The sequence below is a fragment of the Berghia stephanieae genome, chromosome 1 (assembly GCF_034508935.2).
Source record: "Berghia stephanieae isolate SIO BIC M18660-M18661 chromosome 1, UCSD_Bste_1.3, whole genome shotgun sequence".
Taxonomy (NCBI): Eukaryota; Metazoa; Mollusca; class Gastropoda; order Nudibranchia; family Aeolidiidae; genus Berghia; species Berghia stephanieae.
The window spans coordinates 129,025,978-129,053,477 of NC_088360.1; the positions used below are offsets into that span (position 1 = coordinate 129,025,978).

General features: G+C 36.2%; 1 protein-coding gene across 1 annotated transcript in view; it reads right to left on the minus strand.

Annotated features, from left to right (window-relative positions):
• LOC144962874 (adhesion G protein-coupled receptor L3-like) overlaps positions 1-27,500 on the minus strand; it is an 80,609-nt gene that overhangs the window by 30,079 nt on the left and 23,030 nt on the right. The window contains exons 3-12 of the mRNA XM_078896238.1: positions 11,676-11,863; positions 10,634-10,755; positions 9,555-9,697; positions 6,653-7,247; positions 5,382-5,650; positions 4,045-4,145; positions 3,285-3,518; positions 2,463-2,646; positions 1,525-1,656; positions 392-753 (exon numbers count right to left, since the gene is read on the minus strand). Of these exons, the coding sequence (XP_078752364.1) occupies positions 392-753; positions 1,525-1,656; positions 2,463-2,646; positions 3,285-3,518; positions 4,045-4,145; positions 5,382-5,650; positions 6,653-7,247; positions 9,555-9,697; positions 10,634-10,755; positions 11,676-11,863 (2,330 nt within the window). The remainder of the gene's footprint in view (positions 1-391; positions 754-1,524; positions 1,657-2,462; positions 2,647-3,284; positions 3,519-4,044; positions 4,146-5,381; positions 5,651-6,652; positions 7,248-9,554; positions 9,698-10,633; positions 10,756-11,675; positions 11,864-27,500) is intronic.

Consider the following 27,500-nt stretch of genomic DNA (forward strand, 5'->3'; position numbering starts at 1 on the left):
TAAAACCTGAAAAGGTGTGTTCGAAACAGTGTCAGATAAAACAGAAAGTAAATACCAAAAAAAAGCTATCCCAAATATTCCCCTCATGTTCAATGTTTATTCATTGAGATGCATACACGGGTTCACAGAGCCGTATTCTTTTGAAGAATATAAGCAATAAGTTGTCATAAATATCGGGTATCCTTTCTGGTGAAATGGTAGCAGCACCTCTGAGCGGTTTTCAGGAGGTTCGATCCAAAGTATAGACAGGCAGATTGACGGGATGATCTATCTATTCATGTATTTTTTTCTCTCTGCTATCTCTATTCGTGTATTTTTTCTCTCTCTGATATCTCTTGCACTCTTTCATACACACCCTTTTCAGAATACCACATCACATACATATACTCACCACAGTGTGTTTCATCGTGAAGGTCACTGGCTTCTGCAGCTTCATCTTGTGTCCTTCCCCTCCCCCAATAGACGCACTCAGAATATAACTGGCAATCTGAGGGACTGGCTCCTCTTCTTCCTCTTCCTCTTCCTCTTCTACATTCTCTTCCACCTTCGCAGTTCCCTTTTCGTCAGGTGTATATTTGCTTTCCGTTAAGGTGTTTTGGTTATCCAAACTCCCTCCTGATTCGTCCTTATTCGAGTCGTCGGATACATCAGCGTCATCGCCATCCTCATTGTCATCATCATCATCATCATCTCCTCCATCCAGGAATTCGGCCATAGAGTAATGGGTGATGAACACGACCTTATCCAATTTGCCTAGAAATAAAGAAGAAAACATACAAAATACAAAATAACAAAATAAAAATGGGCAGCATGGCACAGCAGTATGGTCTTTGCTTCGTATCCAGAAGATACCGAGTTCGACTCCCATGAGCAAGTCACCACGCCCTGGCTGGGTTGTTCTAGTCGTCCCTTGGAACAAACCCGGAAAACAAATTATTCACAGGGGGATAAAGGGAATTTGTCTTATTTTATCTTATTTATCATTTCACCGGAAATAATTCATGAAAATGTTAATGCGAGTTACAAGTGTAGAGTAACTAGATCTAACAGTGACATTACTAACGAAAGAGTGAAAATCGAGAGGCTTCGTATGGGAACAAAACAGACAATGGACGTCAAGTACAAACCCTTCGTCAGCATAACAATACACAAATTAACCTGGAAAACAAATAAAATAAAATGCAAAATAACTTGTTTCACGATCACCGGCTTCAGGCAGCCCCTACCGTCTTCTACAGTGCGTGCGAGGAAAAAAGCACATTTTTTCCAATTTTGGCCAGCGCAGTCGGTCGTCCTTCAATTATCGATCGATTAAAATGATATTATCCAATCAAAAACTCTCAAATCTGGGGCTATATCAATTAGACTTTCCACATCATTAGTATCATCACTGTCGTCAGTCATTTTCAGACTTTGATTTGGGCACGTTACAGAAACAATCTTTTCAATGACCGCCTATCTAGTGCTAAATACAACAACCTCCAAACTGAACACTAAAACTAGATAGTTATCCTTTCTACTCACCACCGTGACTAGAGCCCTTCAAGTTTTCCAAGGGAATCGAAAACGTGTTTTCAGACTGCTCCGAATCGTAGACAATTTCGTCCTCATCTTCCTCTTCCATCTTTTCCACATCTACCACCTGGATCTCAACCTCTGTCGTCAAAAATAAGTGGGGGAGATATTTAGGAAACAGAAAATGAAGTGAATAGAGACATAATATCAGAAGACGATAGAGAATTTTAAAAACTGTTTGTGTTGATGGGAATTGAACCCGAGACCAAACTGATTTGACATGTGTAAACAAATTAGTAAAATAAATACATAGCCAAAATATGAAACTTGGGTTACGTTTATGTGTGTTAAGAAGAATAAACATAGTTTCATAAAGTGTGTAAACACAAATTGTCATAATTCTGATCATCTTAACTTCAACGTCAATTATTTGGAATCTGCTTCAGTCAGGCATAATACCTGGGTGACGGGATGGGTCACATTTGCCTTCTATATTATCTTTACATTTGGACTGACTCGCCTTGTCATCTTTAGTTTAAATTTGCGACTTTGTTGCCTTGCTGTGTGACACTCGCCTTCGGACCTTTAGAATCCTGCTCTGAGCAGCGCAAAGTTGAATCTTTGAAAACGGCTCTTCGTTCACATTCTGTCACCGTATTCATGTGTAAAAGAAGTATCTGGCCATTCACAGCGTTGTCTATCGGAAAAAAAAGTTGTAATATCACTTTTGCAGGCGTCATGAGTCGACCTACGTGTTAAGGGTTGCTGTTGACTGGGAGCCCATTGTAAAGCTCTTTGAGCACGTTTGTGGAAATTGCTCTACATAAATACTCGAGTTTATAACATGTTGATACAATAAATCAGTGACAGGCTGCTTGTGCTGCTATTTAAGATATATGAGAAATAAACAAAGAAAGATTGTTAAAATAAAGAACATTAGACTTTACCGATGTTTTCCTCAACCTGTTTGATGACAGCCGGTTCTTCAATGTTGTCCGCCATTGATAAAGTCGTGGTTTCCATGGCAACCATCAAACTTGACGCCGACCGAATTTTATCTCCGCTCCGCATTTTCCTCCACAATTTCTTCTTTTTCTTTGACAATAAATTGTTACCTGCCCTGATCACGTTCTGGAAAAAAAAGGAATCGGCCTCGGATACATACAAAGCTTCAACACAAAAACAGAAAGTAGAGAGTAGATACCTCTGTAGATAAAGATATGAACAAGTGTGAATGAAACAATGCCTGAAAGAGCAAGAAAGAAAAATACAAGAAAAACATCCCAATAATTCGACTGGAGAAGAGGAAGACTGATTTTTTGGGATGATATTTTACTTGTATTTTTTTCCTTGCTCTGTCTGGCACCGCAACACAAAACACAAAAGTTATCGGCTTGAGACCAATCCCTTTCTTCGTCAAATCAAAAAATATTAATCAGCAGCTAGTAATAAAGTTTGAACGATATCAGAAAACTGTCGCTGTTCTGAATCAACAAGAACTCTTTACAATTTATATATAAGTGATTCTTTGTAACAGAAAATAAAACCAGGAGAAAAAATGAAAATATTATAGAAATCTGGGATCATCAGAGTGGAGGAATATTCTATTCAATCTATGTATAAACTTTACTGTCTCACCAGTATTGAAAAAATAATGTGTTTCATCAGATCTGCAGAATACGGCAGTATATAACGGTATTATCATTTCACTAACTTCAACAAACAACAAACAAACAAACCATAATAACAAACAACAGTTCGATACTTACGCCAACGATTCTCTTCACAGCTTTCTTATCTTTGACCTTGACCTTCCTATCCTCAGAGGAATGAGTGAAGGCCGTGAGAACCTCTGATGTCACCAAGATGTCTTCCACGGAAATGTCGTCATCCTCCGTCATGGCCACCAGTTGTGATGTCATGTTAAAAGTTTGTTCCTCTACTTCCGCTTCCTCCTCCTCTGAGTCTGGTTCGAAAATGGTTTCTATTTGTTCCTCTTTAATCTTAAATTTACAAAAAATAAAATTTATTAATGTTGCCTCAAAATAGCGGTGTGGTTTCATAGGTTTATATGTTTTATAGCTGACAATAGATGTTGTTATGAAAACACAAAGACTAGAAACTCATATATCTTAGCATTTTAACTTTAGAATAACTTGTAAAATTTTGTGATTAAATTGATTACGACAATACAAAATCAATTTTTAGGGTAGTTTTCACTCAGCCAATAAATAGCGTTCTGATACCGTTGGTTACATATACGTTAAAAGCGATTTACTATGGCTTTCGAAGATATTGTTGTTACTCTTAATGTTTTACATTAATAACAAATTTCATGTGGTGATCCTGATCATTTCGAGATGGTAAGTCATAACGCGACAAAGGATGTCAGCACCTCAGTTCCTCTCCACAACCTCCACCTCTAATTACCAGCAGTGAAACTAACATCAGATATTAAATAATTTCTACGTTGCTTTTAAAGATTTCTAACGACAGAGGCTGTCAGTTCTAATTATAGTGTGCTCCTACCTTCTTTAATAAGGCCTTGAACTTGGGCGAAGCACATCCAGAAAGGTCAGGTTGATCTTCCCAACAAACGGTGTCGTCACCACAGTGAAGTGTTGCATACCCTGGAATAATAGAAAAAGAAAATATTTACTTTCTCAAATAAAATTATACATGAGAATGAGATGAATGCATCATTATAATTTACTCTTTCGTGTTTTTATTTGAATTCATTTTTCCCCTTAGCTTCGTATCGTTTTTCTACCCCACCCCCCTCTCCTTTCCACGTTTCCTTAAACAACAACAACAACAACATGAACAACAACAACAACAACAACAACAACAAAAACAACAATAACAACAACAACAACATCATGAACAACAACAACAACAACAAAACATATTCAAAAGCATGGTATTTAGATTAGGACTCACGAACGAAAATGTGACGCACGGCCCCAAAACAACAATATGTCGGCATGTAAAGAAAACAGAAAAATGGAATTTTTAAGTCGAGATTATGACATTTTTGTGAGATTAATATTTGCTTTATTAAAAACAACGAGTGCAATTTTGTAAAGTTGGAAGTGTTATAATTTTATGATTAAAACGATGTTGGCTTTAAATTCAATTTCCATCCAGATATAATACCGTCTTGGGACGATTGGCCACAAATGACATGCCTACCGATTATCCCTGTTGATACTATATGCTTTTAGGTAAAATACTCACCTGTTCTGCGCGCCAGATGACTATCACCTTCAGTAAAATGATGTATAAGTTTTAATGTGTAATGTGCTAGGGGGGCTTTAGTGAGACCTAATTACCCAACTAGATGTCTAAAAACAATGAGTAAGATCAAACTGATGTCAGATTTATTCATCCAATTTGCGGAATGCGATTGTGACTGATTCTGTCCCTTAATTATGTTCATCAAAGCGAACACTATCATGGGGATAACTTGCATGGAATCATCGAGAATGATAATGCGCTTCAACAGTCGTGACGTCATCTCGTAATGACGCATAGTAACTTAGCAACTGGTTCTAAACTATAGGAACAATGGCGTACGCCCTTATGAAATACTGCTCCAACGAGCATAAAAATGTATCCAGAGGAGAAAAACATTATAAATCTGATCATATTTTGACTTTTATACATTCTGATCACATGACATGTGAAAAAGTTCAAGCCAGCGTAAAGAATAAAAAGTACGGATTTTCTTTGTTTAGAACCAAACTACTCGTTGATGGGCGGATGTGACATCAGGCTATTGAATCCTATTATTCTTTGTCCACCAATCAAGGGACTGAATTTGCTAACAAACGCATGGCTGTTATCTTTAAAGTCAACACACTTACCAGTTCCTCTACGACACTGTACAACTGCCGTCTCTCCTGCCTCCGTTCTGGGAAACGTTAGTCGCGAGGCCGTTATCTGAGGGCAGTGGTCAGCATCGTCCGTGTACAGGTGTCTGGCATTCATCACCATCTGGCGCACGGTGCCTCTCATCCCAGGAATGTAGCATCCTTCGTATTTCTCCATCGCCTTTACCCAGAATTCAAAGCTTTGTGGGGCAAATGTCTTTTTTCTCGGATTATTGTTGGGCTTGGGTCTGTTTGGACGTGGACTGTAAAAGGAACATATATATATATATATATATATATATATATATATATATATATATATATATATATATATATATATATATATAATAATAATAACACCCACTGCCTCAAAGCGTTATTACGTTGGGGTGAAATAGATGAAAAAAAAACCCACTGATTTTAAAAGTCGAATTGTTATGAATTAGGAAACAATTTTGTATTGAAGTTTGAGAAGAGAAACTTATTTTCTTTAATGAGACACCAGTCAAAATGATACTAAGCTATCCAAAAGACCCCTTGATAAACATACTATTTTGATTGATCGGGCTGTATTTAAGATATTCATATTTATGTATACAATAGTTGGATAATCTTGTGATAATGAAGTGAATATCTCTAAAACATCCATGTTGATATTTGAGTTACAGTTCGAGATAAGAACTGACCTACAGCTCTCAGAAAAAAACAACGTTTTAAAAATGTGGATCAGAAAAGTTGTTATTAAATATCGATCGATTAATATGACTCTCATCTTGTGAAAATCTCAACCCTGGGACTTTGACAAGTAAACTAGCATTCCAAATAAAACATCTGTAGATTAACTATCTCCTTACCGGCCATTTTCCGGATTTTCCCCAAAACTTCACACCCAACCTATACAAAAAAACAGTTTTATTTCACTCAAACCCAAAATCTTGCCATACATATTTTTCTATTTTTTTGCTTAACGAGCTCTTCATCACAGTACAGTGTTAATATACTTTAACTATGGCAAACATTTTTGTTCAAATATTATGATGTACAAATGAAATTAGAATGACAAAAATGTTGGCTGCATCGTAACAAATGTGACGATTTTCCTGTGGGTGGTAAGGAAGGGGTTAAAATGACCCTCATCGTGTCAAAATCTCTCAAACCTGTTTTGAGAGATTTATATATAAGATGAGGGTCGTTTTATTCGATCGATATTTGGAGGACGAGATTTCTGGTCAAAATTTTAGATAGAACGCCAATGTAAGTATTACCTGGGTCGTCTGTATCCCTTTTCGTTAAAACGCTCTCTTGCATTATTGCGGTCTTTGGCGGTACCATGAATAATCTCCTCTATCGTCATTCCACCATCGCCATTATCGTCATTCTCATCGTCGTTAGCATCAGTGGTCATCATCGATGGATTGAAAGCCCAAGATGTCAGACGAGTTATCGGCCCTTTCGCACCAGCTGTGAAAGGTGTCAACGTCAAAACATGATGAGTTGTTTGTTCTTGTAAATCCGTTTCGGTTTCCGTTTCCGTTTCAATTTCATTATCTGGCCCAGAATCATCCGCTGATGATGTAATCAAAGGGGAGGTAGATACGCCCGTGGTGAATCTTCTGACTCGAGTGGTAGATTCTTGAATGTTTGTTTTCTCCGTGGAGACAGAGGCAACTTGCCCGGATGTCTTCTTTGATTTTGAAGGGAAAGTAAAAGGCGTGGAAGGTGATGTTTTCCTTGGACTTGATTGGCTGACCAGTTCAATTTTTCTTCCTGTGGGTGATGGCTGAGTACTTTCGCCCTGTTCTGAGGTACTACCAAGTGTATGTGTTTCTATAACCGAGAGAGTCGAGGATCTTGCGTTGACTGCAAAAGAAGCCAGAAAATAAACGAAATTTTGAAATATCCACTTACACGAAAGGCGGATGGCGGGTGGGGATAGCTCAGTGGGTCAAGCAATGACCGAGATCGATCTCACGTGAAATTTCTGCCCCCCCCCCCCTCACCATCACCACCACCACGACTCCACCCAGCAGTGATTGGGTAGCTGGGTCTGGCGGAAAGCATTTTGCGATAGACTAGCGCCCTATCCAAAGGATAGCAAGCAATTGCGTCCATTCCACGCTACAGAAACCAGGATAAACTCCGGTATTCTAGAGCTAAACTAAAGGCTCTGGAGGACTACTTACTACTTTTTACATGAATTAATCATTCCGTAAATACAATTATAATATATCTAATGTAAAATATCTATTACCGAAAAATGCCTTTTGCTCAGCAACCAGTGGAGATTTTTTACATTCTGTAAACGACACGATATTCCTTATTTCCTTACGGATATTCCCAGAAATTATGAAGTGCATCATTTTGCACAATGAATTTCTAGACGATTTTAAAGATGGCGGCCCACCTTGAAACTTGGTAAAAGGAGGAAATCAGAGCTGTCATACGTTTTTTGAACGCCAAAAGTCTGAATCCTACCGAAATTCATAAAGAACTTCAGAGTGTATATGGTGAGCATGTTATAAGCCGTACACAAGTCTATCACTGGTGTAATTTGTTTGAAGCCGGCCATTCCGACTTGACAGACAGGGAAGGGAGAGGGCGTTCGATTACTGCGACGTCAGAAGACAATGTGAAGCGAGTTGATGAGCTTTTTCGTCAAGACACGAGGTTGAAACTTCATGAAATCGCAAGCAGTCTTGAAATTTCGGAAACTTCTGCCCATAGAATTGTATTTGATGAACTTGGCTACAGAAAAGTCAGCGCAAGATGGGTTCCTAAGCAATTGACAGACAATCATAAAGAACAAAGATTGGACATCTGCAGGGAACTTTTGAGAAGAAGCAAGAGCTCACGCAGGGTTCACGGGCATACTGCCAACGCCGGCGGAGACTTTCTAGGGTACGATGTGACTTTTCTTGACAGCATAGTCACCGGTGATGAGACTTGGTTGCACCGTTGCACCCCAGAAACAAAGCAAGATTCGATGACATGGAAACATCCATCCTCACCTGTCGCGAAGAAATCCAAAGTCATGCGGTCAGCAAAGAAAATAATGGGAACTGTTTTCTGGGACAGTCGTGGTGTTATTCTGTTCGAAACCTTACAACCTGGAGAATCAATCAATGCTGCAAGGTACTGCCAAACTCTTGACAAGCTTAGGGAGGCCATTCGCAGAAAGCGCCCAGGGCAGTTGACCAACGGGGTCATTTTGCAACACGACAACGCTACACCCCACACAGCACGAGTGACGCAAGGTTGGCTAAAGAAATATGGATGGGAGATTTTGCCACACCCACCACACAGTCCAGACCTCGCACCATCTGATTATCACCTCTTTGGGCCACTGAAACGTGAGCTGGCAGGAAAGCGCTTTGATGTCGATGAAGATCTTGTTGACCATGTGCGGAAATGGCTACAAAACCTTGACGGAAATTTCTTCCGAGAGGGTATCTATTCCATGGTGCGGCGTTGGCAGAAGTGTGTCGACAGACTTGGCTGTTACGTAGAGAAATGAAGGACGAGTCAAGGTATGAACACGTGCAAGAATTTTGTTGATAGCATAAAAAACGCGGATTTTTCGGTTAATTATGAAAGAGCCCTCGTATAATATAAAAATTATTTAGGCGTCGAGTCCTTGGATCGGGCTCTTTATTTACTTTCTCTCATGGATACAGGCATGAAACGATTAGCTGATCAATAAAAGAAAAAATACATTGAAATTGTAATACCTCCCCAAAAGCCCTTTGTTGGCTCGGGACCTCTCGTAAAGCCATCGCTTTGAGGAAATTTAGTGGATATTGGGCTAAATATAAAATAGTCTTTCCTTAGCAAATGTGAACTTTTCGACTTTCAAAACTTGCGAAGTCGCATTTTTATCATTTGGAGAAAATAGAAATTATTTTGTCCTTCACTTGTTGACTTAAAGAAGAAAATATTAATCTCGTTTGCCTCATAGGGTGTTTCGAAACTTCAAATTTTCTCTGATCATTCTGAGGTGTCCAATATATTGCTTGAGATGTTAACTTATTTTCTGCCTGGATGTGACTTGGCAAGTTTTGGAACTCACCTCGTCATAAGCGGTTTGTTGAAGAAAGAGGGTAGAGAATTATAATATGATATGTTTTTTTTTTGGTTTTTTTTTTGACATTTATGAAAAAAACCTCTCACTCTCGTGATATTCACAGATGAATCCTTGTGCCTTTCTACATCTGTCATTGGTCAACATTAAGCTATCTCTATGCTTCTTGTCCACATAGACGGCACCACACAGGTAGTTGGCTCGATCTCTGATGCTGGTACTTTTCCACGGCCTAGAGGAGATTGGCAATGTAAGATTCACAAAACAATTTTACATCGAGCAGCACTAAAGTTATTGTTTTCCTTCTTCTTCTTCACCTCCTCTTCCTCCTCCTCCTCCTCTTCCTCCTCCTCCTCCTCCTCCTCCTCCTCCTCCTCCTCCTCCCTCCTCCTCCTACCTACCTACTATACTACTACTACTACTACTACTACTACTACTACTACTACTACTACTACTACTAACTACTACTACTACTACTATACTACACTACTATACTATCTACTACTACTACTACAACTACAAACAACTACTACTTCTACTACTACCACTACTAAACTACTCACTTCTCTACTACATACTACTCACTAACTACTACTACTACTACTACTACTACTAACTACTACTACTACTCTACTACTACTACTCTACTACTACTACTACTACTAATACTACTACTACTGATACTACTACTACTACTGCTGCTGCTGCTGCTGATAATAATAATAATAATAATAATAATAATAATAATAATAATAATAATAATAATAATAATAATAATAATAATAATAATAATAATACCTTCTTTTCTTCATGTTTTTCTATTTCTCCTCACATTACTGCTACTGCCACACATAAACCAACTTTGAGATGCTGATAGATGTTCACACTCTTTTGGTACGCTATATTATTTGTCTTCATCAGTTCAAAAATAAAGTGCACAGATGTTTTTATTTTCCACATAAACAAATCACCAAGATACGATTACGTATTGGTAGTTATTCAGTCCGATAAACAGAAGATAGGGGGTTTGATCCCCATTTTGATAATATAAAATTGGTCAATTTCATATGTCTGCAACTGCATCACACACCCCATTCAAATCCCATTTCATATAATATTACATTATATTATATTATAACCTTATCAAAGGACATATTGAGTAACTTACAAAAGAGTTTCCCTAACAGGCGAGTTGTCTCCCCATTTCCACTCAATATCTTCCTTCACAAGGTTTACCCACCATTTATTCCGTGGCGGAAAATTCTTTGCCATATATATTTCCAAGGCTTCCTAAAATTCAAAAACATAATAAGCGGCTGTAATGGAATGGTTGACAAGTCATTAAGCGGTGATTATAATCACGAAGAAGAAGAAGAAGAAGAAGAAGAAGAAGAAGAAGAAGAAGAAGAAGAAGAAGAAGAAGAAGAAGAAGAAGAAGAAGAAGAAGAAGAAGAAGAAGAAGAAGAAGAGAAGAGAGAGAGGAGAGAAGGAGAGGAGAGAGAAGAAAAATGAGAGACGAAGAGAAGAGAAGAGAAGGAAGAAGAAGAAGAAGAAGAAGAAGAAGAAGAAGAAGAAGAAAATTAATAATAGAATAAAAATAATAATAAATAATAATAATAATAATAATAATAATAATAATAATAATAATAATAATAATAATAATAATAATAATAATAATAATAATAATAATAATAATAATAATAAAATAATATATTAATAATAATAATAATAATAATAATAATAATAATAATAATAATAATAATAATAATAATAATAATAATAATATAATAATAATATAATAATAATAATAATAATAATAATAATAATAATAATAATAATAATAATAATAATAATAATAATAATAAATAAATATATAATAATAATAATAATAAATAATAATAATAATAATAATAATAATAATAATAATAATAATAATAATAGAAGAAGAAGAAGAAGAAGAAGAAGAAGAAGAAGAAGAAGAAGAAGATGATGATGATGATGATGATGATGATGATGATGATGATGATGATGATGATGATGAAGGTGATGATTACGAGACGACGACGACGACGACGACGACGATGGTGATAATGATGATGATGATGATGATGATGATGATGATGATGATGATGATGATGATGATGACGATGACGACGACGATTATGATGATGAAGACAAATGAAAACGGCCAGACACTTGATTTTGGTTACCTTTTCATTTTTACTCTGCAGTACGGTGAGATACCCATCCATATCTCTACATGTTTCATTAGCTTTAGGCCAAGAGTTGCGAGTTCCTCTAGAAGTGCCGAGAAACTTGTAGCAGCCCCTGTGTATGTTAACCCATCCGTCCTTGCAAGATTGTCTGTGATGCCCATCTCCAACAGCCAGAACACGTTCTGTTTATTTGAGAAAAAAAAATAATTTATATAATTGTTCACTGTGCGGCTTTGTGGACCGGAAGGAGCAGGGTTCGAGTCCCGCTCTGGTGAGTGGCGTATAGTTGAGCCTCGGAAAAGGCTCTATACTCACATTTTCTCATCGTACACATGTGTAAAATGAGTAGTGCCTAGAAACTTGTTGCGACCCCTGTGTTTTTTTATACATATACGACGTCTTGGCAAGCATGTGTACGGTGCTTATCTTAAACAACCATTACACGTTCTGTTCATTTTGGAAAAAAATATATATAATAGATTTTTGTTTGGCCATGTTGTTTAGTCGTATGACACTTCGCTAAGTCCCATGTTTTGATAGGTTTTGCCAAGATGAGGATTTTTTAATCGATCGATATTTGAAGGACGATTTTTCTGGCCAAATATCTAAATACGAGGTTTTCCAGAGTAACTGAAGTTAACTGATTAACCCCCAGTTTTCTGACTTTGGACAACACGGGTGTTTCTTGTTGACATCAGACGTTTTTAATGGATCATCTATATTCCTTTACTGAAAGCCCAGACGACGACATCTCATAATGCCACGAATAAGGGCGTAATTTTCTTCTGCCCCCCCCCCCCCCCCCCCTCCCTTTTTAAAAATAACTATCGTTTCGTTCCTTCAAGTGTTATCCCAACGGTGACCTATCTCATGAATATGACATTTTGTCGGAAAGATGAACATGTCGAAAACGAACTTTACAGAAATAACAATCAGACATGCCAAATTTTGGGGTTTTAAATTATTTTATTTGAGAAACTATATTCAATGCTTCTCAATATAACAGATATACGTAACATACGTTTCGTTTTCAGCTATGAATGCAATCATCCGTATTTAAATAACCCCGAAATAATACCGTTTCGAAACGCTGGGTATGAAATGGTTACTATAATTATTGCGTCCACTCCTTTTAATTTAATTCTCATATTTATGACGTATCGTATCAAATCGGTATTATGACTGGCTGCACTATATCGTATGGCAAAAAACAATAACAACGTCAACTTTATTCTATCTATAGATAGTTCGAAGATGACGTCACTCAGGCCTTTGTTATTGTTTTTGCCATCCGCGTTTGGGAGTTGTTCTCACTAAACTGTATTAACCAGACTATAAAAGTTCATAGTTACACAGAGTTTGTGTGTTGGTCCGTTATACTTCCGGATGGCAATGTTTGTGAACTCCTTGGCCAAGCGCATTCAATCTATAGATAGTATGCGCTTGGCTAAGAAGCTCATAACATTGCCATCCGGAAGTATAACGGACCAACACACAAAACTGTGTGTATCCATAAACGTTTATAGTCAGGTTAATACAGTTCAGTGAGCATTACTCATAAACGCGGATGGCAAAAAACAATAACAAAGAAATGAGTGACGTCATCTTCGAACTATCTATAACCTGCACACTAGGACTTGCAATTTGACGTCATTTTTAGGTAAGTGCATCACATAGTGAGTTGTCAGCAGCAATGCTCAATGAAACAAATTATGATCCCATTGGTTGAACTATTGAATACAACTCAAGATTTGCATTCTTTTGGTGGTATAGCCTTGTAGTTTGATGTAAGTTTTTTTTGGTCATTATCAGGCTGAGTTTACAAAGACTACGACTATGGAGATAAATACAGAAAAGCAAATATTATTATAAAGTTAAAACAATGAATTAAATAAAATTGTTACTTTAGATTTTGAATTGTATGTTTACAAATCATATTAAATTACCTCAACAATGTCACATATCAATTGGATTCAGTAGTCTGATGTCACGCCGCCCGGCAACGGCGGCCATCTTGGTTCTAAACAAAGAAAATCATTACTTTTTATTCTTCAAGCTGGCGAGAACCTTTCATATGTTTTGTGATCAGAATGTATAAAAGTCATAACAAGATCATATTTATAATGTTTTTCTCCTCTGGATACACTTTTATGCTCGTCGGAGAAATATTTCATAAGGGCCTCCGCCATTGTTCTGATAGTTTAGAGCCAGTGTTACTAAGTTACCATGCGTCATTAGGAAGGAAGTGACGTTACAACTGTTGAATCCTATTAATCAACCGTGGCCTTCGTAAAGTTATAGCCTGACACTGACCAAAAATTGACGTCAACATGCCAGTCTTTTGCCACAAAAGAAAACAAATCGTGAGTTGTATTCAATAGTTCAACCAATGAAATAACTTGTTTCCATGAGCACCTACTAACGACAACTCACTCGGCGGTGCAAAACCAAATAATGACGTCAAACTGCCAGTCCTTTTGGATTTCAGTGTCAGGCTATAGATAGTTCGAAGATGACGTCATTCACGTCTTTGTTATTGTTTTTTGCCATCCGCGTTTATGAGTAATGCTCACTGAACTGTATTAACCCGACTATAAACGTTCATGGATACACACAGTTTTGTGTGTTGGTCTGTTATACTTCCGCATAGCAATGCTATGAACTTCTTAGCCAAGCGCATACTATCTATAACATAACGATGGCTACGGTTCAACAGTCGTGACGTCACTTTCCTCGTAATGACGCATAATAGCTTAGTATCTGGTTCTAAACTACCGGAACAATGGCGGACGTCCTGATGAAATACTTCTCCGACGAGCATAAAAGTCTATCCAGAGAAGAAAAATATATAAATCTGATCATCTTTTGACTTTTATACATTCTGATCACATGACATGTGAAACAATTCTATCCAAGCATAAAGAATATAAAGAACCGATTTTCTTTGTTTAGAACCAAGCTCCTTGTTGATGGGCGGACGTGACATCAGGCAATTGAATCCTATTAATAATGGGCTCGTTTTAAAATGGTTGTAACGGGGAATATTTTGAGTCCTTGTAAAGTATTTCCATTTCCACAAGGAGACCATAACAATTTGGGTTATCAGACCTACAAATAAAGTACACGTCGGTCAAGTCCAATAATTTTGCTATAAATTCAATTTTCAGTATTTAAATCATGTCGGCAAAGTACCGTTTAGAGGCGATGTGTCGCTTTTTTTTTTTTGTAAAGAAAACCCTACAGATGTCGTCTTAACGGGTGTGTATGAAACAGTTCCCGGCAAATGAAAGAGAAGGAAATTAGAGGGAAAATCAGCTTGTTCCATCGGGGATAATTAATCTGAATAGATAGTAAGCGCTTGTCTAAAAATCTCACAACATTGCCATCCGGAAGTATAACGGACCAACACAAAAACAATATGTAACCTTGAACGTTTATAGATAGTTCGAAGATGACGTCACTCAGGCCTTTGTTATTGTTTTTGCCATCCGCGTTTGTGAGTTGTTCTCACTAAACTGTATTAACCTGACTATAAACGTTCATGGTTACACAGAGTTTGTGTGTTGGTCCGTTATACTTCCGGATGGCAATGTTGTGAACTCCTTGGACAAGCGCATTCTATCTATCGTCTGGTTTATAGATAGTGTGCGCTAGGCTTAGAAGCTCATAACATTGCCATCCGGAAGTATAACGGACCAACACACAAAATCTGTGTAACCATGAACTTTTATAGTGTGGTTAATACAGTTTAGTGAGAACAACTCACAAACGCGGATGGCAAAAACAATAACAAAGGCTGGAGTGACGTCATCTTCGTTCTATCTATACAGTTTAGTAAGAATTACTCATAAATCTGGATGGCAAACAACAATAACAAAGACCCGGTTGACGTAAACTTCATTCTATCTATAGTTATGTGCGAAACAGTGTCCAATACATAAAAAAATGAAAAAATACTAAATCAGATATAATCATTAATATATAAATAAAGATAAAATACAATCATTTTGTCTTCACCAAGGCTAAAGCTGAGAGGGTGTGTAGAAAACAGTGTGTGACAATGGAGAAAGAAAAATAATCGATCCGAAAAAAAAAAGTTATAAAATATGCCTTCTTTCACCGTGGCTAAATCCGAAAAAAATATGACAATGGAGAAAAAAATACATGAAAATCATTCGAAAACAAAAATCAGCCTGCGTTCACTTGTATAGATAGTATGCACTTGGCTTAGAAGCTCATAACATTGCCATCCGGAAGTATAACGGACCAACACACAAAACTATGTGTGACCATGAACTTTTATAGTCTGGTTAATACAGTTTAGTGAGCATCGCTCACAAACGCGGATGGCAAAATACAATAACAAAGGCTTGAGTGACATCATCTTCATTCTCTCTATTGGAACTCGTGTTACCATCAATTTTTATTTCACTTCTAAGCTATAGATAGTTCGAAGTTGACGTCAGTCAGGTCTTTGTTATTGTTTTTTGCCATCCGCGTTTATGAGTACTTCTCACTAAACTGTATTAACCTGACTATAAACTATCATGGTTAAACAAAGTTTTGTGAGTTGGTCCGTTATACTTCCGGATGGCAATGTTGTGAACTCCTTAGCCAAGCGTATACTATCTATACTCGAATCAAAGTGAGACATGAAAGAGCAGGCCCTGTTTGCTTTAAATAATATGAAAAGTGTCTATGAAAACAGTGCCTGGTAAAAACAGAAAAAGTCGACCTTATTTTTGGGGATGATATATTATTGGTTTTTCTCGTAATTTTCTTTCTGTTTTGTCTATCGCTATTTGATACACACCTTTTTACTCACTCAATCCTAGAGATTTTTGTACTTTTCAAAATTGAAAAAATGTATTAAAAATAAACATGTACATAGATAGTTATATTCAACTACCGTGAGCATGTAAAAAAAAAAACAAAAAAAAAAACAAAAACAAAAAAAAACAAAAAAAAAAAAACACTAGCTTTGATACTACGCCTATAATTTGTCTCAGAAAAAAAAAATAATTAAAAAATGGCATGGGGTAAAAGTAACCCCGGGTAAACTACGGATATAGTCGGTGCTAGAGTTGAGTGAGTTTAGATATTTATCTTAAACCAGTGCCTGCTCCCTAATTTGTCACTTTGATAGAAGCAGACAGCGTCATGATGACTCTACAAAGGTTGATGGAATTCCCGTAGATAAGATAACCCTTGTCTCATCCTTAAGGTTTCCATCGTTTTTGACCTTTAATAATAAAATATGTATCTCTCAAGTCTTCCCACTATCATGGGTTCCGTCCCTAATGCACAGGCATTCTGTATGTATCGTCTCAATAGATAAACAATCCTTAGTTTCTGTATAACGCAATATCCACTAAACGTTCTCATGCGATTTACAAAGGATCCCAAGCCTACAGCATTACAGCATAAACATGGGGGGGCAAGAAATGATACTTGTAAGGTGAGATCACAATTTTTTTCGACAGAAATTTTCGAATGGTTGTTTTGTTTTGTTTTTCGCTCATCTAGTTCTTTAACTCTCGAACCCCCCCCCCCCCCCCCCCCCCCCAAAAAAAAAAAAAAAATTTCAAAAAAGAAAAAAGAAAAAAAGAACAACAGAAAAACAACAACAAAAACAACAACAAAATAAAACAAAACAAAGTAAGAAAAATCCAAAACAAACAATATAGATAATAAATTGTTCGGTCCCGTTAGCATCCAATGCAGCACTTATAATATTTTTATTATGCATTGTTCGTCGCATGTTCCTTTATCACTTCACATTCACAGTGTCATTCACAGAGACGACAAGTTCTGCTACATTTAATCTCTCACTATTCCTATCTAAAGCCCTAGAGTTATAAAATACATTGAAAATTGAGCGGTTCACATTTTCTTTTTTTTTTTCTTCTTTCTATTGTACGCTGCATTCTGGCGCAATAATATATAACTTGTACATAAGAGCATGACTTTTATAAGATGGAAAAGAAGCAATTTATCACACATCCACGACTTAAGCACTAGCTACAATTTTACTGACTTAAAGCAGAAATTATTATCTTCAATATTCCACGCAAAAGGAGCCTCGTTGAACAATTTTATAAATATATATTCTCCAACTGCTTGAACAGTTTCTCGGTGACCTTCCCAATTACGACATGTGTGTATGTATTAGCATAGAGTGCTCACATGTATTCAATAATACTTGGGACCAGGATGTGAGCACTTAATTACAAGTCTTCCTTCAACGCCTGAGTCTCACAAACAGCCTATGACTAGTAATACGATACAATCACTCCAATAAAACTTATGAACACATACACAGAGCTGACTAGTGTTCTAGGAAATTCATAGAATTACGAAATTTTTGATTCTATTTCAGAAGTTCAGATGTATCTTTTAGTCATGAAAACTTATATATAATGAATGTTCCATCTATTTCCCATTGACATATAATTGATGGTAGTTTCAAATCATTGATATTATCTTTATTATTATTATTTTTAAATATTTTCTTCTTTTTCTTCTTCTTCTTACTTTTTTTTTCTTCTTCTTTATCTTTCTTCATTCTTCTTCTTTATTATTATTATTATTTTATTATTATTATTATTATTATTATTATTATTATTATTATTATTATTATTATTATTATTATTATTATTATTATTATTATTATTATTATTATTATTATTTTTATTATTATTATTGTCTTCTGACATTTTTAAAACCTAAAGCAGCACCGCGAGCATTTATTATTTACTATGAATAAGCTTGGTGATGGGAATAAAATTCCCTTTATTCTTTTCCTATGGGAAATTTGGCTTTAGGGCCTATTCCCAGGAAACACTGGAATAACCCAAACTTTAGGCACAGTGCAGCAATGCCTAAAAACGGTATTAATTCGTGTTGATTTGAATACTAGGAATTAGTATTAGGGTATTGTCACAAATATGAAATTTGTCCTCTTTTTTTCATTGTGCAGTGGTCCTTAGAGCCTTTAGACGCATGGATATGGACTTTCTCTAGGTTTCTCTAGCGTGAAACGGACAATAGTAATTGCTTGCTACCATTTTGATAAAACGTTAGACTACCGCAAAGAACTTTAAGCCAGATCTAACAGACCCAGCTACCCCATTAGTGCTAGGTGCAGAAGGTGGGGGGGGGGGAGGGGGGCAGTTCAATAAAAAATCAATCTCGGCTTCACCCATGATTGATCCCTATAGTTTTGCGTGTGAAGCGAGTGCTCTATCAACTGAGCTATCGGGACCACCTTCACCCCCCCCCCCCCCCCTCCTGACTACATGTTGAGCGGGTATTCTATAAAACGGTAAAGACCTCTTTGAATTCTCATAACCATATACGTTATATTATAATTACTCATTTGAATCATAAAGTATCTGACCAAAGTGAAAGTTTGTTTGGTTTGTTTTGTTTTTGTTTTTGTTTTGTTTTTGTTTTTGTTTTGTTTTTCTTTTTTGTGTGTCGGTTTGGTTTATTATGTTTTCCCCCATTTTTTGAGGTAACTATAAATAACTCTTGACTTACTGGGCGTGGCTAAATTCATATTGCTTTTTCAAAATACGTGCTTTACACATCAACATACGATAATTAGCGTTTTTTAGAACCTCGAAGGAGTTTCTCTGGTGTGAGAAAGGTATCAAATGTCAATTATATCAACAACTGCTTGATGTGAATGACGATAAATTTAGGCCAAGAGTTCTTTCTTATGGTCCTTCACATTTTTGTTTCAAAATAATAGATAGTGTTCGCTTGCCCAAGAAACTCACAACATTGCCATCCGGAAGTATAACGGACCAACACACAAAACTATGTGTAACCTTGAACGTTTACAGTCTAGATAAAACAGTTTAGTGAGATTTACTCATAAACCCGGATGGCAAAAAGCAATAACAAAGACCTGAGTGACGTTATCTTCGTTCTATCTATACGGTTGATAATATTACATCACAATTTTCGCATTGTCATAACACTTTAAAAACAAATAATCATAGGCTACTCGTCGTGTCAAAACAGTACAATGTCATGAGGAATCGGACCCCGTAAACTGAATGCAATATAATTAAAACGATTCGGCTATGCGGTCTAGTGATATGACACTCGCTTTCAGATCGAAGATCCTGGGCTCGAGTCCCGCTCTGAGCGGCGCATAGTTGAGAATTGAAAGAGCACTGTACTCACATTCTCTCACCATTCTCAGGTGTAAAATGAGTACCGGGCCGTTAACAGCGTTGTCTCTGTCCCCCCCAAAAATTGGAATTGCGACTAACAGACGTGATGTCTCGTCCTAAATATTAAATGTTCCTGTTGGCCATGGACCCCTTGTAAAGAGGTTTGAACAGGTTTAGTGGATATTGCTCTATATAGAAGCTCGAGAAAATAAAAAGTTGGAGTTTTTAGCAACGTAAGAAATTGTATTGTATTTATTCTCTATCATAACGAAACGAAATTAATCTCAAGTTTCATATGATGTGTGGCTATAAATTCAATACTCATTCCATAATTCATCCCGACATAAAACCGCTTTGAGTGGATGGGTCACATATTTATATTTTTTTCCCTGCGGATGTAATCATAGCGATGCAGAGTTGAAGTCTTCGTTTCATTTCGGACGAGTACAAAACAAGAGATCAACGAACTCCTGAAGACAATTCTAAATTTATTCGTTGCAGTTTTTTCAATCTTTTGAACTAAAAGACAGAGATAAGAATTATTTAGATATTGACACCAACACAAAAGTACGCCCTCAATCTTACCTCATGACAATTGTTATCAATCCGAATAAGTAAATATATACTCCAGATTAAATTATTTCTTTGTTTTTCTAAACAGATATAAATAATTATCAGGATACACCCACACCCACCTTTCTAAATCGCAGGTAGCATTAAAAGGCATATTTGTATATCCAATCTCAAGGTGATAACCCATTTTTATTAGATATCCAAACAGTTACATGGTCTTTTATGTGAGGGTGTATTTACGTCATAACAGTAAATTTATTACCTCGTGCATGGCGGCACAGTAGACGACATACCTACTTCCCAATTCTTATCTACAATATTATGATTAGACTAGCAATGTATAATAAATTAATACACCAAGAACGAGCGCCCCTTTGCGTGCAAAACTAAGGATCAAGATCATAAATTACTCCTTAACTTAAGAGAGTTGATAAAGTTGTAAAGAAGCGATAAATCGCTTCTTTGCTTTCTTATAATAACATCACTCTTACGTTCACGTTATCACACCAAACAGCAACGTTCAATAGACAAAATAATACCCAGCGTGATTCTTGCATGTTAGGTATATTCAGAGTATAAATAAATATGATTAGACTATAATTAACTGCTTTACTCTGGAAAAGCATGTGTTTAAAATTTTGACCAGAAAACTCGTCCTTCAAATTAAATAACGATCGATTTTTAAAAATTTTAATTTAAATTTGAGCTTTTATATAGCGCAATATACACTAAATGTGCTCAAAGCGCTTTACAAGGGGTCCCTGATCAACATTCAACATGTAGGACGGGACATGACGCCTGTAAGGCGATATTACAATTTTTCGGACAAGACAACGCTGTTAACGGCGAGGTACTCATTTTACACCTGAGTACGGTGAGAGAATGTGAGTAAAGAGCCTTTTCCAAGGACTCAACTATGCGCCGAGCGCGAGGCTCGAACCCAGGACCTTCCGATCCGAAAGCGAGTGTCATACCACTAGACCACATAGCCGCACTCGTCTTGGCAACAACTATCCAACTTGGGACTACATGTTTTCCAGAGTAAGGCAGCTAACTGGTTAATCAAACGTGAGAGTCACAAGGGGAATTGATACCTTGGAGCATCAGGTAATTTAGTTAAGTCTAGTTTGTTATCACTTTGTGTTGCTCGGTGGATCATCGATACGCGTCTCGTCTTGTCTCGGGAGACAGATAGGGAAGAAAAGTCGTGACATCAACCTTTCTATTTAAAAAATAATAATTTATATTTTGCTTCCTAAATCCTTGGGAGTGTGTATGTAGCCAGTCCTTCGGAGTAGGTGGCATAACTATTTCAGTTAGCAGCAGAATGTAGGGGCAAGGATGCTCGAAACAATATTGTAGAAGTTGATCATATTTATTAGACTTGAAATATTTTATAAATAGCTCAATTTATCAAAAAGTTGAGCACTATTATTTCATGGTTTTCGTTTTTATTATATAAATATATATATATATATATATATATATATATATATATATATATTAAAACACATATATATATATATATATATATATATATATATATATATTAATATATATATGTATATATATAGACGAACCAGAAATAATTATAGTCGCTCACTTTGTAATGAGCTATTATAAAATTCAAGTTAATAATAGATAATCTACAATATGTCGAGATCTGCCTAATTCGTGTAACTGATTTTATATCTCAACAGGAATCACCCATGTTAGTCCAATTGAGCAAATTGGGGATTATATCTTGCTCAAGGAAAAAACGAAAGTGCCTGAAGCGGGGCTCAACCCGGGTCACCCAGGTCACAGTGCAATACCTTAACCACTCGGCCACTTCGCCCCCCCCCAATTATATATATATATATAGTATTAATATATTTTATATATATATTAATTATTTTTGCAAGTGTAATGGCGTTCTGAAGGGACAAAATTTATTAAGGAAAGGAGGAAAATACTTCCCTTGTTCGCCTCATATAAATAGAACTATACCCGAGTGTGTTGAAACACAAGTGGCTCCACCTGGATCGAAACTTGGTCCCTTTTCGTAAAAAGCGAGTGCTCTACCAACTGAGATATCATGACATGATCCCCAAGACCAACATAGAGTTATGACAAATTCCATCAGGATTTGATTTTAATCCCCTTGAAATTCACCAGACTGAGTAATGTAACAGGTAAGCCGTTTGTTATGACGTCAGCCAGATGGATGACTGTCGTAGTTCAATCCATCACTTTGATGTAAGTCAAAGGTCATTTGGGGATGGACCGATGGAATGGTGACTAATTTGGTACGGGATCTTGACCAAATAGATTACTTATTTTTGACTCAGCATGAGATTTTAATCAATGGGAATACTGTTCGTTTTAATTTTGAACAACATTAGCTTTTATATAGCGCAATATCCTCAAAATAAGAGCTTTACGAGGTGAACAAAACCACTTTATTGAGGACAATAATATGTTTTTATATGTAGCCGCACATGACACCGTGATGATATGATTGGTCACATATGATCAGAATTACGATATTGAATCGTTTATTCCCTTCTTATTTTTTTCGGGTTTTTTTTTTTTTTATTTTTGTTTTTTTTTCTGTAATTCATTTGTTGAGTTATAAAGGGAAATAGTTGTCTTCTTTGCCTTACCCTTATAGAACAATGCAATGAGCATTTGAAAAGTTCAGCTTTTCCCCCTGGTAAATGATGTTAAACGTACTTAGGTAAAATACTCACAATATCCGCCAGACGAATTGAACATACCAACACATAAAACTGTGTGAAACGGTTAACGTTTTTAGTCTGATTCATACAATTTAGTTAAATATAATCACTAACACGTTGTCTAAAATATTAACAAAGAGCTGAGTGACGACAAGTCGTTTCTACTATTCAAAGTGTCACATAACGATGATTCACATTTATCTTATTAAGTTTTATTTTAGTAAGAACGAGTTAATCTCACTCCAGTTATATTTCGTAGGCTTAGAAAAACTTTACCCTATAATATTAGATTATCATTCCTTTAATAGCCTTCTCTTTGAATTCATTTCAAAGTAGTGAATACTTTTCGTTCTACCTTCTGTCGCGTAGCCACTTATTTTAAAAGCTGATTGATTTAATTTTCCTCACTCACTTCTCTCAAAAACCGATGCCTTGACGGCCAGACCACTCCACTCCTCATATCACTTATATTGAAAAGATTTATATCTTGCTCTCGGGACTTGGTGGAAAACTCTAGTATTTGATTCCACTATCAAGACGCCGGAACGTCATCGTTCACCTTTGCCAGCCACTGTCAGGAGTGTCGTGTCCGGAGGTCGCTAAACGTGTGTGTCCTCTGTCTGCCTGGAAGTAGGGCCTCACGAGTCGAAACAACTTTATCCTCAAGATCACAGAAGTTACGTAATAAACCGTAATATGGTCATGTTATCATTTGTAACAGTGATCATTATTATTTATAAGAACATTCATCTCCTTAAATTTCATCTTTCTAATATTCTCATTATCTTAAATCAATTCGTCATTTGTTCTTTATTTTAAAAGTAACTAGTAAATTCTGGGGGCCTTATTTGTCACATCTTTATTTTATGGATGTAGTCGAGTTAGCTCTTGAGCACTCAGTAGACCATGACACAAAGGTGTAATCGATTCAAAGAAAATGCAATTACTCTCTAGACTACCTGTGTCATTCACAACGTTTTGAAAACCACCTCCTAAAATAGTTTATAAAATTATAACTTCTGTTAGTTTGTAAAAATAAAGTAGTTAAGTAATATAGAAGAAAACATTTAACCCATTTAGGATGTAACGTTGGCCTAAGCAAGGTTAACTTTGAAATGTTAACAATTGGCAAATAAAATAAACATAAAATGTAGATTGTGGATTCATTTATTTATCTCTGATAAATGGGTGGTCTCCTATACAGCCGTACATTGAAAAAAAACATATTTAAAATTTGGCCAGAAAACTTGTCTTTCAAATATAGATCGATGGAAATGATCCTAATCTTGTCAACAAAACTCAAACATTTTCAAAGTCCCAGGTTTGAAATTTTTGACAGGATTACGGGTCATTTAAATCAATCGATAATTGAAAGACGAGTTTTCCGGCCAAAATTTTTAATATGTTGGATGGTGAGGGGGAGGGGGTTGTTGTTTTTATTTCTTCAGATTACAGCAGTATAAACAGAACATAAACATTATGACAAACCCTTTGAAATATTAAATAATTGTTTTTCCTGTACCCGTATCGTTGTCTTGTTGCAGAACGTAAAACTAGTCTTTGCGTGTTATCCGCAAAATTGTTTTGATTGCAGCAAAATGTCTGAACGGGATATATGCTCTTGGTAAAAAACCATGAGAGAAAAATTCCTTAACGATTTTTTGGGGAATTAGAATCGTACAAAGGAGTGGATAAGTTTTAATCTTTACAAAATAATCCAAAAGAAACAAACAAAGGAAAGAAAAAAAAAACAATGGGGGAAAATTAAAAGGGAGATAGTTTGACTTTTTTCATTTGTACATTGTGTGTCAGCAAATTGACAACACCAGAATATTATCAGCTATGAATACCTGTCGACCAGCCGATGCAGTTGATCCTGCAAATTCTAACCAGCATTAGTTTTTTTGACACGGATGATTAAAACCATTTTGTTTGTTTGTTTTTAAGGGTTTTACGGCGCTTGTAACGCATTTAGGTTATATTCAGCGCCATAAAACCATTTTGGTCATGTGCATTAACAGCGTCATTTTATTGCGTCACTAAGTCAAAACATGGTCATACTTCTACGTAGTGCGACTCATTGCACACACATTAACATGTCTGAGAGAGAGAGAGAGAGAGAGAGAGAGAGAGAGAGAGAGAGAGGAGAGAGAGAAAGAGAGAGTGAGTGAGATAGAGAGTGAGAGTGAGAGAGAGAGAGGGTAGTGAGTGAGAGAGAGAGAGAGAGAATGAAGAGAGAGAGAGAGATGAGAGAGAGAGAGAGAGAGAGAGAGAGAGAGAGAAAGAAGAGAGAGAAGTCTGTACTTGTAAATCCGTCTATAAATAATACCAACAGCTTCATTAGCAAATAGTAATACATTTTTTTAGAAATATGAAATCCAATAAATAATTTTCTACCGGTTACATTGGCAAAAGACCACAAGACCAAATAAATTCTTGCTACCATTGAACAGGACAAAGTAGTATAACAAATCATTTTTATTTTGATGTTTATAACTTAGTTAAGCCAATTTATCATCATAAATTACCCAACTCATAAAGTTTAATATAATATCAAGAGGATTTCCACAGGCAGCAAATTACCCGACATTACAGCGTATGTTTTCTATCGACAATTGGCGTAATTTGATTTACACACAGATAAAGACATCAAGAAAAATTCTCTTAATAGAAACCAAGCTGCTAGAGGCTGTGAACTGTAAAGAATGTACGAAAATAAATACAACAGCTTTTTTTTTTTTTTTTAAAAGAACAAAATACTAAATGCGGAAGCTTTCGGGCTTTAAACATTTCTGTAACCTTTATAAATAGAGATAAAACATTAATACGTGATGTATAATGTTTAAACTGTTTTTCGTTATTGACTGGTGAAGTGTTTTGAGCCCGAAACGTTCCATGTTCAACATTATACAAAAATGGAAACTGTTATATTCATTCTACATTACTTTTGAAGGATTCTCTTAACCATGTTCCGTGACGCAGACATTTCGTTCCTTACAGATAATATGTCTGTACGAAGACTTCAATATGAAACTCTCTCAAAGCCGGAATATATGCAAACGTTCTCACATTACGTTCGTTAGCCGTCTTGCCCTTTTTTCTTTTTCTTTTTTAAGTCTGAAAATTAGCGATGCATGTTGACATCAGCTGTTTCATGTTGTTGCCTTCTGGCATTTAAAGCCATGTGACTCACAAACGTGTTATGATTCACAACATCTTAGAGAAAGAGATAGATAAATAGATAAGTAAGAGAGAGAGAAAGAGAGAGAGAGAAAGAGAGAGAGAGAGAACGAGAGAGGAGAGAGATGAAGAAAGAGAGAGAGAGAGAGAGTGAGTGAGTGATAGAGAGAGAGAGAAAAAAAAAAGAAAGAGTGTGTTGTGTGTGTGTGTTTGTGTGTGTGTGTGTAGAGAGAGAGAGAAATAAAGAAAGAGAAAGGGAGAGAAAGAGAGAGGAAAGAGATGAAGAAAAAAAGAGAGAGAGGAGAGAGAGAGAGAGAGAGAGAGAGAGAGAGAGAGAGAGAGAGAGAAAAGAAAGAGTATGTTTGTGTGAAAGAGAGAGAGAGAGAGAAATAAGAAAGAAAGAGAGAGAGAGAGGGAGAGAGAGAGAGAGGGAGAGAGTGAGTGAGTGATAGAGAGAGAGAGAGAGAAAAAAAAAGAAAGAGTGTGTTGTGTGTGTGTGTGAGAGAGAGAGAGAGAGAGAGAGAGAGAGAGAGAGAGAGAGAAGAGAAATAAAGAAAGAGAAAGGAGAGAGAAAGAGAGATGAGAGAGATGAAGAAAAAAAAAAAAAAGAGAGAGAGAGAGAGAGAGAGAGAGAGAGAGAGAGAGAGAGAGAGAGAGAGAGAGAGAGAGAGAGAGAGAAAATGTGTTTTTTTCCTGAATCTGCTTCAATCAGGATACACAAATTAATTTCCCTGCCCACATTGCAAGCACCCATACCATACGTTATTATTCCCACAGCTTTTTAAACTTAATGATTTAATTGATATTGTGCTGACGAATCGTTTGTGTTCAAAACCTTCACGCCACGGGCTTTTACTTTTTCTTTTTTTCTTTTTTTTTTTTGTCTGTTTTATTTTTTGCAGCCTTTCATTTCTTTGGTTTTCTTTAGATCTACTTCTTCATTTGTCAGTTATCTGTTTGTCTTTGCTTTTGAAAAAAAAACATTAATTGACTTTTTTTTTGTACAACGTCAATGATTACATTTTTGTCGTTAGAATCGAGAATTGGATTGGATGTTAAAATATTTCAAAGTTTCTTATTTACCACAATTAACAATGACAAACGGACTTCAGATGACTCAGTTAAAACAACAATCGACAAACGTGCAAAACAATAGGATC